The following is a 16,872-nucleotide window of genomic DNA, read 5'->3' as shown; positions in this document are numbered from 1 at the left end:
CTAATTCGCCTGAACATTAAATTTAATTATTGAAAAAATATACGTTTTCTAAAGTTGATGACGATGGAAAAAATTGAGATCGTCTAAACTTGGTGATAATACAAAAAAAATAGAAATAACATTAGGCTGTAGCACATAATTTTACGCATTTAATCTGAAATTTCAGAGTACAATTTATAAAAGATGGTCTATTTGCTGACTCATAATCGTCAATTTTTTAATGTGGTGAATTAATTGTAGAAAATATATCGTGTTTTCACTAAATGTTTAAGACATGGTCTATGAACTCTGTTTCGAATGAATGTGTAATAACGAAAGCTATAATCATTAAGCAAGTTAATATTGTAGATGGTAATTTTAGAATACTGATAAACATTTAAAAAACATTAGACATTATGAGCAATTAGATAATTTTAGTTTTATTTTTATGATAAAACGGGAGCCACGAGATTCTAAAGTATTAATGCATTTGCTGTCGGTATATCAAATCGAAAGTGATTACGTAACCGATTCGAGTCCACGAATAGATAAATTGCGGAGGAATGTCGCAAAAAAAGAGACGAAGACGATCTTAAGAAAACGAACGATAATTTACTTGAGTTATATTTTCTGGGTTCGATTTTATAAAGTAATATCTCAATTTATTTATCTTTGCTGATAGTTAATCATGATTTAACTTTTGTTGAGTGGTTTTTCGGTAAGATAAAAAGTCAATTGATGAAAAGTCAAATATTTTGATTTTGCTGCTTGAACCGAAACTGTAAAATATAAAATTTATACTGAATGTATCTCATGCGCGATGAATATATTTGCTTGATGCACTCAATTATTCCAATGTTTCGAGCTACAGCAATGTCAATGTTGATTTTTTATTAAGATAAAATGACTAACAACGTTACAGATTGATATGTTTCAGAAATGTATTTAACTTTATAATGGATTGCTTTTTAATCCTTAAAAAGATGCATGAAAATATCATTGTATATGCATTTCATATATTAATTCAAACCTTATATTACCTTGTTTTTCTATATATTCGTCAAATGGGATGCTTTTAAAATGTTACACTCGCGCATAAAAATGTAAAATTTTTCGTAAAAGAATATCAAAGGAAAGATCTTTATGTGGATATTTATGTAAGGATGAGAAACTCTCGAATGGTTTTATGCAAATTCACTTTCAAGTTTTCAATAAGAAAAATTCACGCGAGAAAAAGGTTCGCAGGCCGTACGCTGAAAATACCAAGTGCAATGAAACCGTAATCGCTGGCTAAGTACGCGCGAGTATATGACAAGTTTTTATGACAATTTTTTTGCTTGTACATTGCGGCAAACTCGTTTCCTCGTTCTCGTTGGCATTTAGCCATGTTACAATGGATCATGTTCGATCGTGGATTTTTAAAGAAAAACAAAAATTTATATGTATAAGAACCGATTTTACCGGTAAGGAGTAAATACGCAGAAACGATAATAATTCGCGTATGCAACTGCCTGAGAACAGTGTCAACCGATAAAATTTAGGTGACACAGCTGTTAGATCGCGTTCCACATCGTCGTCAACAATAATGGCAATTGGCAAAAGTCAAGAAAATCATGTCGAGACCTCATTCGTCTTTGGGAGGGGAAGAAAAAAGAAACTAAGTCAGCGCAACGTTTGCAAAACCGGTTTTGTAACGAACACGTGTCGATTGTGTTCCTGTGCAGTTTTAATTTTCATGGTTCAAATAAAATTGCAAGAATAGAACAATCGATTTCAATTATATTAAAATTTTTATTGTACAGGACAGATGAACATAAAATTGTGAAATTCCTAATAATATGCATTGTTGGAAGAAGCATATAGGTGTTCAACTTTTTAATTAAATTTTATTCTTCAGCTTATAACTATCTCATTACGAAATATATTTTTTATGATAAACTATTTATTAACAAAGTATCTTTCAAGTGTTATAGCTTGAATGTTGGAGGAAAATTGAAGTCATATCTGATAATGATTAAATCGTTTTATAGATATCAGTATTACAATTAAGTTTTTTTATTGGTTTTCGGAATTAATGTTTAAATTCGAATGATAAAATATGACACCTTCCAAGAAACGATTTTGAATTATTTGTATTACACAGTCCAGGTTTGACCTGAATTTAAAAGTAATTTGAAACTAATCGTGTTTCATTGCAATACGACAAGATTACTTTAAAATTCAAGTTGCACGTGGGTCAAGCATGCATGCTTATGCTTTAATTAACACGAGTGATAAGTTGATTACATTTACTACAACTCAAACGTACAATAGTTGTAGAAAGTAAACATCACTAGAAATTCTTTTAAATATTAGAAAATAATAAAATTGAGAACAATTAAAAGTAATTGCAAAGTAAAAGAAAATTGAAAAACGAAATTATTTTCCTTTTACAATCAATCCAATTTCTAACAGTCAAAAGCTCTGAAAATACAGTTCACTTTATGCAATTTTTCTGCAAAGCGTAGATAAAACGTGGCAAATAAAAAAGCAGTTTTCCGACTGCGTCGTAAAAAGGGCCTTCTTATTATTCAGGATCCTTTTAACCATTTTCCGATCAGCCGCAAATGCAAGAATTTATCTATGATAACGAAAAAGTCTGTGCATCTGCTGTCGTAGACTAACTTATTAAAACTGCGGCATCATTGAGCAAAAAGGGCATTATCGATTGCGTCGCAACAGGACGCGCCGCTGGCGCGAGAGCCGCGAAGTGCATTTTTCAATATAACCGACCGGGGCGCGATAAAACGGATTTGCATTCCGCGGCATTGAATTATTGACGAAAAAAAAAGAGGAACGGAGAGGGAAAAGTGCTCGCATGCTGCACGCGCGTCGCGTACATGGTTTATGAACGATAGCTTTTGAATAATAACAAGTGGACTGCAAAGTGTAAAAAAAGAGGATAAAGAAACCTTGCGTTCACATTTTCGAGTAACAATTTTTAAGTGTCAACATTAAAACAAACAAAAAAATACAATGCCAAAAAAAAAAGGAATTTAATGTCAATACGCTACCCCATCCTTCAATTTTGTGCTTCACGTAAAAAGTAGACTATCGGTTTCATCTATTTTAACTTAATAACTTTTATTTAAATCTATATTTTGCGAACAACTCATCTTCAACATTTGATATTCGATGAAACAATCGATGTAAATCATATACTGAATGAAAGTTTTGTACAGTCATTTTGAAGCGATTGAGTCATTTTGATTTATGACGATTTGGTCCGTCTTGTGATTAATTGATAATTATACTGTTTATTATGTTACAACGCTATACAATTAACTATATCTACAATTTTAATGTTTTAAGTTTAAATTCATTAGCGAAAGATCTTTTTTACGTTTTTTATAACTTCGACATTTTAATTTATTCAAGACCTCTGAAGATTTAGGCAATAAAATGATCAAATCAATGCTCGATAGACATTTTTATGGCTTCATAGTCAACGGTTATGTAAATATTTAGTTGTAAGTTGTTTTTATTGGTTGCACGTTTTTCTTTTCTGCTTGATAAAACATCGGAGTTACGACCTTGCAGAAAGCTGCTGTCATTCTTTTTGCGTGGTAAATGTACCGCAAAATATGTCGTTATTGATTGTTACATCGATTATTATTTTGTTTCAAATTGATTCGATTAGGCAACTTCAATTTCTATAATTTTGAAACGAAAAGTTTGTTTAGTTCGTAAATATGTATTTTGAAGAAGCATTGCAGTTTAAATTTGTAGTCTAGTTTTCCATAAATTTATATTGAAAACAGGGTTGACGCATTAAATAAAAAATACTATCAACGTTAATGGAATAATTTGTATAGAAATTCTACTTAAATGACGTTTTTTCCTTTTTTACAGCTAGTACTATAAATATTTTATGATCCTCCAGTAGCTTTTGCGCCTCTTTAAATTTCGAAATTGGTTCCGTAAAGTTCAATTTTTTTCTATCTTTAACAATTCTAATTTCAATTTTTGACTTTAACTAATGAATGTATGACAAAGAAACAACGTGATATTTTCGTAACTACAATTAAAACCTAGCCGAACAATTGCAAAGTCACGATCGCCATAAAAATTGATGAATGCGCATTTCACGAAGAGTGTTAAACTACTAGCTTGGCTCACGTGCAGAGAGAGAGAGAGAGAGAGAGAGAGAGAGAACGAGAGTGGGAGCCGCGAAATAGAGTAGTTAGTTGGCACGCGATGAAAGATTAAACCAAGAAGTCTCTTGCTGATGATGGGACAATTGAGCCAATAAATTCTTCAGTTCATTGTTCTTACTAGATTCATCAGAAAGAAAAGAAAAAGATCGTCTTGATGATAACTTATGCTAGTGAATTTTCGACCCGTTTATCCCTCTCGGGTATAACAGTTTGTACCGAGAAGTCGAAAATTCGAGTGCTACTCAATTTCGTTACTTACCTTTTGAAGTAGGTGATACTGGATCGGAGTTATTATTGGTTCAGTGATATTCTTGTTAACCAGAGTTGAATTTTTGTTGTTGTTCAAAACCATTGCAGAAGCGTGCGATTATAATTCTCGCTCGCACGTACGCGGCGTTCGCGCGCGAATATTTATCTCACGGGGAAACCTGGGAAAATTCATTTTACCAGCGCCCAAATGAATTGTTACTGCAATTGCAATTGTGAAAATGGCGCAAATTTGGCTGCTCCTTTTTATAAATTGAAATATGGAGTCGTTACGCCTCGATTGCACGGAATTATTTTAAATGCAAACTAAACATAATTCTAAAAACAGTCGATGACAGGGAGTGAATAATTCATGCAAATCATTATCTTTGTATATATAATATATTTATATATTACTTATGTATAGTTTTTTACAAGGCACAGGTAGCTCGCACACAATCGCATTCGTCCATCGCTCTGTACACACGTAAAAGTTAACCATGCACACGCACGCACAACTATATTGCTTTTTACATACGAGAGTCTTGATTTTTTTTTGTTCGATGTTTTTTTTCATAATAATATACTCTCACTACGTTGCTTTTTCGCCCGGTCGCTATTAAATCAGCAGGCAAAATCCTATCGTACAAACGGACTATTTTACTTTACAAAATCTTTCCTCACCTCTACCCGCGGACTGCTTCTGTAACTTTCATCTTCGCGCTTGAAAATTAAATAATGTCGGATCGTTAATTTTCCTTGGCGGGTCATTTGAATAATTCTCTTTTTTCGAGATGGGGGGGGGGGGGGTGTAATCGCTGTGGGGATGATGTAGCGCACTACGTGATAAAATCTTCATGGAAATAGAGGTGGAGTTTTCTCTTTCACTGGACGTAACAAGTTCATAACTAAAAATGACTCAAGGAGACACGTTTATACAGGCACGTAAAGAGCATGAAGCTGCACTTACGTAACCTCCCAAGTGCTTCCTGATAATAAAAGACCTACTGTTGGTTGTAAATTTTGGAACATGAGGGGGGAGTTTACAAAAAATATATGTGTAGGTAATCGCTTGCTACGGTATTACATTTTTTTATATTATACCGCATTTAGAAGATTAATTTTTAGACGAAGATCTAAAAAAGGAAATTTTCATTAGATATTATCTAACGTACTTGTTGATCTTTTCACCTTTCTTGATAAGTATTTACTTTCCTGTTATGTAACAGCAGACTTAAAGTTCTAATGTCTTTTAAAATAATTCTGTCCTAGTATTATCATTTACATTATTTTCAATTATGCCGTTATTGCAAAGCAAAATAACTAAAGGCAGGAAGAAGCCGAGAAATTTTCCGATTCATGTTTGACAAAAGCTGTGCTCGCAAAACGGCTAATTTTGTCTTTCCTGTACGTGATGTACGTGACTCGAATTGAAAATTCAAGCATCTCGAATTTGGTTTTCAAAAACTTGAAAATTAATCTCTCAATAAAAGCGTCAACAATCCGCAGTTATCGGGTTAAAACGTGTAGCTTATCAGCTTGTCATCGCAAAACGACGTGGTATTCAGCGGAAATGTCACGGTATAGTTGCAAGATGCCGTAAATGTACAGCGTTTCTTTCGCACGCGAACAATCTGCTCGATCTACATTGAGTAATGTCCAATCGAGAACGCAGTAGCCGGTTGAGGGAAGACGAGTCTCTTTCGTAACGGTATCGCGGCATCTCCATCATTGGTGATTTTCAGCCTTTTTCAAAAACAACATTCAGCTAACGACGTTACGCGGGAGAGCAAAATAAACGCTACAGTCTCATTTATGACGCGTGCGCGGCCTCGTGGCCGTCGGAATTATGATTAATGCGACATGGTGATTTAGAAAATTGCGAACGGAGTTTCAACTCCGCAAAAAAGGAGTCACGAGCGCGAACGACCTTTATATTTAGGCGCGAGTTTGGCTTTGAATTTGTTTTCTTCTTCCTTTTCTTTTATCTCACTGCAGAGTCGATGTTAGTGAAACGATTGATTTATCTTAGCTACAGAGCTTGGCTGTTATTTGCGATACGTTTGATTTTGATTAAATGTTGGAGTACACCGTTTGTTTTTGCTTATCTTCGTTTAGATAGTAGCAAATACTTTAAGCTCCCTCTCTCTTTCTATCGAAAGTTTATTGAGTAATGGAATTATTTACGACCAAGAAGTAAAATAAATGTTGTTTGAACAACGGTATTGAATATTCGACATTTTTAATTGGGAAAAAATCTGCAATAAACGCTTGAACTATATCTGTCCATTCAATCGTTCCAACGAACATCAAAATTCGTATACTCATCAAACGAACCCTCGACGTCGAGCTAAAGTGGCCCATATCGCGCGCGTGGGGGATGATCGAACACGATTCGTTCTCTCCCTCTCCGACCACTCGACGTTCGACAGGATATGCAGTATATTCTCTCTTTCTCTCTCTCTCTCTGCAAAACGCATAAAACCAGTTTCACATCCTTTCCATTGTATCGATCTCATTAGCTCGCTTGCTCGATCATATATATCGAGTTTTGGCAATGTGCCCTTGATTATCGCCGGCCAATGCTGCTGCTAATGAAGTTTTGTCAGCCTCGCACGGCAGTGAGATGCTTTTGTGTGGCTCACGCCGGTTTTCTCTGCAACGCACGAAGTTTGCGTTCTTTGATTGCTAAATTAGCAAATCATTGCAGTTAATTTTATTCGCAACGCCGCGCTAAATTATGATTTTGCTTTATCGAAAATGCTAGTTAATTAATCATGGGCAATCTGTTTTGACGTCAGCCAATTTAGTGGGGCATTTATCCAATTATGACTTAGATCGGTGTGATCATATGACGTACGTAAAGAAAAATTAATTTCACTTTTGAGTAGAAACTCGTCTAATAACGTAAAAAACTAGCTTATAATTAGTCAACAATTTTGAAAAAATTTGTTTTAAACTTATCAAACGTCGCAACTTATTAATTCGCCTCTTAAAAATAATTATTCGCATAGTCATTCGTTAGCAGATTAACTAGTTATATATCCCTAGATTATCAAAGTAAGCTTACAAGATTACAAAATTTCCTGAAACACGAATGCTCAAATTACCAGTGTACATTGTCGAATCAATGAATGGGGAAAAAAGAATCGTTGACCCTGATATTCCGTCGTGAGACGATTCAAACTAATTTGGCTTATATATTTTCAGACGTCTTTCTTGCTTGTTACTCACATCTTAGCAGCATCCCTTTGTCCAAAGGGATTGGTATTTTTTTCTCGTTGCCGTGTTCGCTTTGATGGCAAGCTATGATTTCCTTTTCCTTAGTATTATTATCGTAACGAAGCGTTATTATCAATGTTATTTCTGTAATGACTAGAAACGCTTTGTCATACGTAATAGTACTAAAACCAATTTTTTTTTAGATCCTCTGATTGAAAAACGAAGAAGCAATAAATATATTAAAGAAACAAATGAAAACAATCTCGAAAGCGCGTTAAAACTCAAAAAAAGCTCCGAGCGTGAAGATGAAAGTCGTGAAGGAATCGATGCAGTGATTAAACAGTGGCTCGCCTAAGAATTGATTGGCCTTAGATGAAGGTGTGTGTGTACGTGTGTTTGTTGGTATACGCAAGTGAGTGTGTTTCTTCATGTTTAATTATATATAGTGGCGATTGCTTTCTGGTACAAAAAATCTTTACAACAATTCCCAATCGTTGCCAGGAATTTATTCTTTTCAACGCGCATGATTACTTGGTTTTTCCTCTAAATTGTTTTTTATAGACGCTATTGTTTGTTTTCTTTCTTCCCGTGTAAAAAGAAGTAATTTGAAAACTCTACACGCTTATCAATTATTACAAAGATACTTACATTACAATGTCAATGATACAATATATAGATCTCTGCGTTAGATACAATCTGGACTCTCGGTCATCTGCTGAGAAGAACCGATTTTATTCTTTTTCTAGCCACGTCATTACTCGTACAGAATAAATAGTCCTTACGCTTTTATACATCCAATTTCGGGACAATGTACAAATCATCATATACACTCAAGCGTCCGAAAAAAACTCTCTTCTTATTGCTTATTGCTTGCTTTTCTGATTGCGTCTTAGCTTTATAGCTCCTCACTCGTTATTTTTTTGTTTTTTTTTTTGTTTTTTAGCGAAGCGAATATCGCGAGAGAGAAGGATCGAGCGGCTCTCCTTCGAATTAATCACAGTTACAGCAATTTACATATCGCGCCCATTGTCGTCGTCAGATGAAAGGAAATTTTTTTTCTTCTTCTCGTCGTCTTTTCCCGTATTCTTCGTCCTTCCGTTCGAGAGAAAGAGGAGAAATCTAATAGACACTTTGAGAGAAGCTCGAGAAGAGGGAATTATTTTCAGCGCGCAGAGAAATGTCGAGTAATTGGTGATTTTGCATCGCTTATCGCGATTGATTTCCATGACAAAAGTTTCCGATAATTCTGCGGTTTTTTTTTTGTTTTTTTTTAGCGTAACAATTAATTCTTTTGTGATGTTCACTTTGCATTGCCGCTGACGTGCTCTCTCGCAATATTGCTGACGCTGGAATTTTTCTGTTGTCTCCAAAGTTGATTAATTCAGAACCTTGAAAGCGGCGAATCGCATTTCCAATATTTTCTTTGGAGCTATCTCGTTACGCGCTTGCATTATCTTTCGTAACGCTGAGAAAATGACTAGAAATTTAAATATGACGCGAAACATTCTCACAAGTGTCTATCAGAAGGAGAGTTTATCAGCCAAGTAAGGAAAATCCTAACAACCCCATTGTCGTCGTAAAAAACTTATACTCTATACGAGAAAAGAAAAAAGAAAACGAGTATTGCGTTGGATCACTTTGCTGCTTAATATCGCAATTTTGCTTCATGCTGTGTATATATATTCCTCCCTAGTCAGTCGCACACGCACATGCTATAGCATATACACACTCTTAACGCGTAGCCGCGCGCAGATTAAGGGCATAACTCATCGGCCTAAAGCTTACATAATAAATCAAGTCGCCCGCACTCACAAACGCTCGTCCCCCCCCCCTCCATCTTTTTTTTTGTTCTTTTTATCTTTTTATTTTCTCTCTCGCGCGTTTTCTTTCACTCGCTGATATGGTCTAACCCATAATTATTTACCTCGCGAAAAAGAAAAGAAACTGCCTACAGAACGAATGGAACAGAGGAAGAAGGTGTGCATTGTGGCTGTGTAACGCTGTTTGCTTCTTTTTAGAAATGCATTGCTTGTCGTCAAAGGTATGCTGTCCTCGCGTCGCACTTAGAATCACCTGAACATGCCCAACAGCAGCAACAGAAGCGTCGGGATCAAGCTCAACGAAGTGTTGCTCAGACTGGTTGCGCCGTCCATGCACTGGCCTGGAAAATACACGAGTGTTTGCGTTTACTATGAACTGCGGTTGTATAAGCTTTTAATGCATTTTTATCGCTTTTCATCGCGACCACGCATGTACAGTTTCACCCTGTAATTTCAATACGCGGTGTTATTTGTCTGGTTGCTAGCCGCCGCCAACCAAATTATTATAATTTTCCATTTCAGTGAAGCGGTTCGGGTCAATTTGATCTTTCCCAAATTCGCCTTCTAAGTCTGGCAGCTGCGCATCATGAAATTACTTCAATCGAATTTTCTTCTGATTATTCGCGGCACGAATTGACGACGAAACCCTCTCAAAACTAAAGTATTCTCTCCAGAACGAAGACATCGATCAAGCCAGCGATCCATCGCAATGAATTATAAAGAAAAAAGGAAGAAAAAAAGAAACATCAACTCACCGATGCTCGTGGCATTGAAAGCCAGCAGTGGAGGTGGCGGTGGCACACCGCGTTGGCAAGCGACAGGACTGGCAGTAAGACTAACGACACCGCCGTTCTCTCGATACATAAAGCATAATCGTCGCGTGTTACGATATGGTTGAGCTCGTGCTGCCTCGGGCCCGCCCGACGACGACGACGATGTAGACGACGACGAAGACGACGAGGATGACGAAGAAGACCAGCTTGGACGTGTACGTGCCAAAGGCGTCGCTATCACGAATTGCGTACCTTCGGCGTCGAACCAACGCCCATGGCACGAGTACGCTGTAACAGTATCAAAAGCACACCCCATACTTGTCTTAGAGATAAGGAGTTGAAGCTCGCGAGTAAAGCCAAGCTAGGATTTGCCCCATTGGCTGCTAAGTTTAATTGTGTTCGCGAGCGAGTGCCGATAAGTTCGCGTGTATATATATACGTACGGCTTGCGATCTTTCACTTGGGATTATATCATTGCGGCCTCTACTGCGGTTTTTGAGATACTCGCATTATCTAAATGTTTGAATTGTATTAGGAGCAGGCACCGAATTTATGTGATTTTATTTTAAAACCGAGATGAACGAATAACGATGGCGTCATTCGTTCTCGGGACGAAATGACGGAAGTAAACTTTTTTTTTCAATTCAATTGAAAGTATAGCAACGTTGACAATATTTGTAATGTCAATTTGATTACTTTATGTAAAATATGGACAGCCTTCTTGGTTGGAGTAAAAATTTGTCCTCCTATAGAAAACTTTAACTTAACAACCTCTGCGCTATATCGAATCAATAAATTCATTCAAATATTGTATAGAAGATTATATAGAGAATTTAAACGAAACGCCATTCCACGTAAGATCTCTTTCAACGAAGCTTTATTTCATTTTATATAAAAAAAAATGATTCGACCATTAAAAATAACGAATATCATCAATGCACCGTTATTTCAAATCCAACCGCAAACAACAGAGACCATTGCGCACATTGTTATTGTTATCGTTACTTCATATACATTCGAATATCATTTAAGGATCATTGTTAAACTCCGGGGGTAAACCCTTTTTCGAAAGTTCGGGAAAATCCTGCTGAAAACTGCGCGCAAAGTACAGATTCCATTCGCTCGAAGTATATCATTGCTCCCCGGCAAGTTCAGCTATGCGCGGAATATTCATTGACAGCGGCATAACTTGCGATTATCCGAATAATCTCAGAATTGTCTCGCAAGTCGAAGCCGCACTCGAAAGCCAATTAATTATTGAATATATAGTTCGTATACGAACCAGTGACAAAGTCCTCGTCGACGCAATCGCTTTGAAATTCCATTCGATCGGCAGTCGAGCAGCCAACTGTTAGGGTTGTTATGTCACTGCTACATTGACGTGACTCGACTTCCTCGCGTTTCCGTCGTCGTTTGTTGTGTCGTTCTGTCGTCGACTCTTCGTCGACTTCGTGTTGCAAATGAATTAAATCCAATTTCCAGAGGAACGTCGGGTATGACGAACGTTTCTTTCGCGGTAGATCTTCATCGATGTACTCGCTGAAATACTCCACGTCCTGCGAGTCGAGACTTTGAATTTCCACTGAAGCTTCGATTGGTGGGTAAATTCGATGGCTTATATTTTCGGATTCGTCAGCATCTGTCGATCGTGTCGAACGATGCTTATCTGTGAATTGAAAAGAAAATAAATAAAACTCGAGTCGGTTTAGTGATATGCGAGAACTTAAAAAATAGAGGAAAAGAGACAAAGACTGTTTTTCAATAAATATTTGCACCCAATGAAATAGTATTTGGAGCGAAAAGCGAAAGACTATAGAAAGATAAATATCGCCAGCAGTTGAAACAAACTTCTCTCGCGTCATTGACTCGCGCGTTGCAACTTTGGCAAATACACATGGAGAAAGAAAGGAGAAAAACAAGGAAAGCCAGAAAGTGGGTCAAAACAGCCAGAAACACTCATAAAATACACTGACTCTTGAACAGCGCTCGTGTATGGTCCTCGAGGGCCTTGCGATCGGCAAGTCGTCTTGTCCAGAGCTCCTCTTCGATCAGACGATCCTCGACCACGACGACACCACCATTGACGATTGATCGTGCCCGGCGCCGCTGCTGCTCGTGCACGAGATACTGGTTGTTACCACGGCGTTTCTCAACCTCGAACTCCAGTTTACGTTCCTGGCCGTGTCTCACTCGCGACTTACGCGAAGCGGTAGTTTTCTTCTGGGCGTGGCTCGAAGACGAAGACGACGACGACGACGACGACGACGACGACGATTCTTCGTTCACTCCAGTAACCGTGAATTTACCCAGATATGGGCATTGGCGTGGCTCTGGTGAACTCGCTGTAACAGATAACGATTTTTTTCCACGTTAACATTGGTACTGATATTTTTCAAGCGATACTCAATAGAATTATAGGTGTAATTTTTAGCTCCATAAGCGAGTACTTTACACTTCGTGTTGTTGACATTATTAATTCAACGTCACTTAATATGACGAAGTTATAATGAGGTTTATTTTAGACTGACGACAAACCCAGATTCTCGTTAACAGATTTACACTTCATGCATTATTAAAATGGTACTTCAGTAGGTATAAATGTTTAATTGATCCGTTGCTTTCATAGTATACTGAATCACTTTAAATAAACCTGCTTTTAAGTAATTACAAAAAAACCTTTTACCAATTACATTAAGTAAATACGATGATAATACAAGTTCAACTTTTAGATCGACATTCGTTTTAGTAACGTATAGAAAAACGGAAAAAAGAAAGATATGTTCTCTTTGAAAAAAAGATTATTTGAACGTAGAGAAGTTCGATGCACTAGTGAGATCATATTGCCAAAGTACGAGCCATATCTACTTCAATCGAGATCCATATATCGCCAAGCAAATGTTTGTACAGCTAATGGATATCGAAAGTCTCTTTTGGAGATGCACTTTGACGGATATATTAGATCGTTGAAATGCCTTCGTTTTTTGGCTGTTAGTGTAAAAATTGTAAAACTTTCGCAACAACGAAGTTGGAAAGCGTACAGAGAATTTTCCTGGAATGAATTAAGCGAGCACGCGTATTACAAAACTAGAAGAAAATGGAGAGACTACAAACCGTAACGAGACAAATCCGCCCCAGGCCGACGCCTTTGAAGGCTTGCGCCCAATTTCAGAGGCTCCGCAACGTCACGACGTACTCCAGAGGTTTTTGTACCATGGGATTCTTTCTCTTTTTTTTTTGTATTCTTGCCCCCGCACAAGACACAGAGGCGTGATTGTGCAGATTGCCTGACTGATTTGGGATTGGGATCCTTTTTCCATTGGAGCGAGAGAAGAAATAATAATGATCTCTTTGTTTTTAATAAACCGATTTCAATGCTGTTTGACATAAAGGCACAAACGTGAACAGATACGTAAATTTAAGCGCTTGTTGGTGCAGTAATTGATTCTAGCCGCACCTGGTGACAGCGAAGCCAATTAAAACATCTTTGGCTCAGCAATCTCAATTTTCATTTACCAAACGATGTGGCTTTATATGTTCGAGACATCCTTAGTACGTTCTCTTTATAAAAAAACATCACCAGTGAAATCTTATGTCAATCCAATCGTGAAAAAAAGCAAACCCAACATCTCAATTTTTTTTCGCAAACGCACTGCGGAAATCTCGTTATTTTCATGGTTAATTAGACGCTAAAGTCTTGCGTCAAAGGGACGACGCGGGGTCTCTTCGACGGCCCTTCGCCGACTCGATTTTTCCGGCTCATTAGACCGATTTCCGGAAAGGGTCGACCTCCCTTCTTGACCTTTTTGCGTTTGAGTTTTTTTTTCGATGTTTTTCGATTATCCCGAGTCCATTAGTTACCCGTAAAAAAGCTCAGCATCGACACTTTTAATGGTCGTTTTTTTTAAGGGAAAGGAGGGTAAAATCTTTTTGATTTACTACCGATAATCTCTTCTTACGACGGTAGCAGTAGTGGCGCAAATATTATATATATATATATAGTCATGTGAGAAGCAGAGTTGCACACCCTCTGCCAAAAGTGATTCGGTTATCGAAGGCCGGAGATGAGTTGTTCATCATTACGGACGATTCTACAAGTGGCATAAAGGAGTGCACGTCGCGAGTTTCTTTAGTGCAGGAAAAAGTATCGCGCGCTCTAGTTGCTCGCTGATCGATTTGATCAATTTTGTGTACAGAGATGCGATTTCTGGAGGTGATACGAATAACCGAGATCGTCATTTTTGGCAAATCACTTTATTTGAGTTTACGGAGTCTCGCGCGCTTAAGCGCTTACATTCAATAAAATAATTCAAAAACAGGTTTGTTCGTTTGTCCGTATCAAATAACAACACTCTGATCTTCGCTGAGACGAAGAAAATCCAAAATCCAATTACCATAAAAACGCGAGCGAGCGTGTCTGGGTGCAAGGATACACGCAAGAGAGCAAAGAAAGGGGGGTGGGGGACAAAACAAAAAAATAAGTAGCAGCAGACAATGCGAGAGAGCGCGGAATAACGAGAGTGCGCTTTCAAATTCTGAAATAGCGACTGCGAGCTCCACGGAGTCATTTTCGCTGCGAGCTTAAAAAAACTCAATTACTTAGCGAGCAAACAAGTTTTCGTCTTGCAACAAGTTTAAAAGAACGTGGCTACATGAGAAGTTTCAATTTACGGAGGCGAACATTTTTGAATGATTGACGTGACGAGAATAGCCACGCGAACATGCCGAATAAGGCTGATCGATAACGTTGTTTATTGATTCCCTCGAGTGCCTTGCGAAGAAATATTTTTGCTTTCTTCATGACTCATTCGAGTGTCGAACGTAATTATCAGCAAAGCTGTAACGAGATTGTCTTGCAGGAGAAAATTAATTGCAAATTTGGACGAGTATTGACAGCAACGTTCGCTGAACTTTAAAAGCGTTTCGCGTAAAAGCTCGAGTTCGCTTGTATCATTCCGGTGAAACTCGCAGCCGCCCACAATATGAGAGAGTGCGGGAGAAGGAAAAACGACCTAATTTCACGATGCAATGCTCTCCGTATGCGAGGTGGTGCGCGGGGAGTTGTAATCTCCGTGGAACGTTTATCTCGAGAGTTAGTGTTGAAAGCTTCAGGTCACCTGACCCGTGTCAAGTTCAAAGGAGTTGAACCGGATACCTTTTAGTCTCCTCTTGACGACACAACGTAGCTTGGACTTTCTTGAGCTATATACATTGTAGTAGTCTTCAGATCGCTGTAAAACCCCTTTTTGTAAAGTGCTCTCTCCACTGCTGCTGCTGTACTGGCCGATTTACGCCGGAGACACCTTCTCCTTTTTCTTTACGTCCCGCTTTGAGGTCAGCAAATTTGAGGGATCATGTTTCAACGCTGAATTATCAATGTAATTTGTTAGAGTAGTCTCGAAGAAGGGTGTGCTGCACGTCGATGTTTAAATTTATTTATTTGTAAACAAGTACATTTTAACAATCAATATATTTATTGAGAAATAATTTCTACATGAAAGAAAGATTTATAATGTGTGGTCTTAAGCCCGCACTTCTCATTTAACATGTCAAGCGAACCTTCATACTTTATTTACCATTCATAAATAAAGTAGACTTAGCGACATACTCAAATTGAAAATTCGCACGCACGTCAAAAATCTATCTTTTAACCATTGCAGGGCGTCGAAAACTTTTTTTTAAAATTGAAAATGCAACTTGAATGCAAGAGAGAAGTCTTTGTGACAGGTTCTGTGAAAAAGCCGATATTCGCGCGTGGGCGACGCGATCCGGAAATTATGTCTTTGCCTTGGGAGCTCAAACGGATGCCAAGCCACGGTCCATTTCCAAGGCAATGCCTTTTACCAAGAGAGATATAAATTGACGAAGTCGCGGCGCGGAGCGGAATTCTGCGGAAACTGTAGTGACTTTGCCGGCACCGCCGCCGCCGTTGCCGTACGCAACGCAAAGGGAGATGTATCTTTATGGTGATTCTTCGACTGATACACCCTACTCTCTCCGTTTCTCACGCTTCGAATGATTTCCCTTTATGGCCAATGGAGACAAAGTTGACTTGTGTCTTAGTGATGCAACAGGTTAACATTCAAATGTTCATATCGAATACCGCGGCTCAAAGTAAGGCTTCTTTAATAGTATTTTTCAGCGTGGTTACTTGGATCGTTTACTTGCTCTATTAATTTCGGAATCAAGCTGTTTAAATACAAGGTTTCGTGTTGACTTTTTTTTATTCGCGTCGTTCTGACCAAAGTCAATAAAACTTTCTCTTCCCATCAAATAGAACAAAAAAAAAAAGCCATTGTCACTCTGTCGAAAGCTCTTGGCAGAGCAGTTGAGTCCTCTCGAGTCCGATAATCCGCAGCCAAATAAAATAAAGCTCGTCGCCGCTGCCGAGTAGAGAAGACGCATACGCGCGTTATTAACCTTCCCGAAATGCTTGGTGAGCCCAAGGATCACGTCAATCAAGCATCATCGACACTCCCCTACTTCGTTCGCGCTCTGTGAAAAAAATGTCACTAGCGCTCCACCCTTAACGCTGTCGCAGCTTTTCCTTTTTTCTCTTTCTTTATTTCATCTGACTCCTATAGTCTATGTGTCAGATCAGCGAAACAGCCAATGTCTTAATATAGGGGATATCGCAAG

At 38.0% G+C, this 16,872-nt stretch overlaps 1 protein-coding gene across 1 annotated transcript in view; it reads right to left on the bottom strand.

Annotated features, from left to right (window-relative positions):
- Window positions 1-4,868: 4,868 nt before the first annotated feature.
- Window positions 4,869-16,872, bottom strand: part of LOC131673687 (uncharacterized) — a 78,701-nt gene continuing 66,697 nt past the window's right edge. The window contains exons 8-11 of the mRNA XM_058951875.1: window positions 12,210-12,578; window positions 11,519-11,902; window positions 10,219-10,524; window positions 4,869-9,804 (exon numbers count right to left, since the gene is read on the bottom strand). Of these exons, the coding sequence (XP_058807858.1) occupies window positions 9,713-9,804; window positions 10,219-10,524; window positions 11,519-11,902; window positions 12,210-12,578 (1,151 nt within the window). The 3' untranslated portion in view covers window positions 4,869-9,712. The remainder of the gene's footprint in view (window positions 9,805-10,218; window positions 10,525-11,518; window positions 11,903-12,209; window positions 12,579-16,872) is intronic.

This window comes from Phymastichus coffea, unplaced genomic scaffold, assembly GCF_024137745.1.
Source record: "Phymastichus coffea isolate CEN01 unplaced genomic scaffold, Cenicafe_Pcof_1.1 PCOF00191, whole genome shotgun sequence".
Classification (NCBI taxonomy): Eukaryota; Metazoa; Arthropoda; class Insecta; order Hymenoptera; family Eulophidae; genus Phymastichus; species Phymastichus coffea.
The sequence above is the reverse complement of the archived record's forward strand: the minus strand, read 5'-3'. Positions and strand labels throughout refer to the sequence as shown.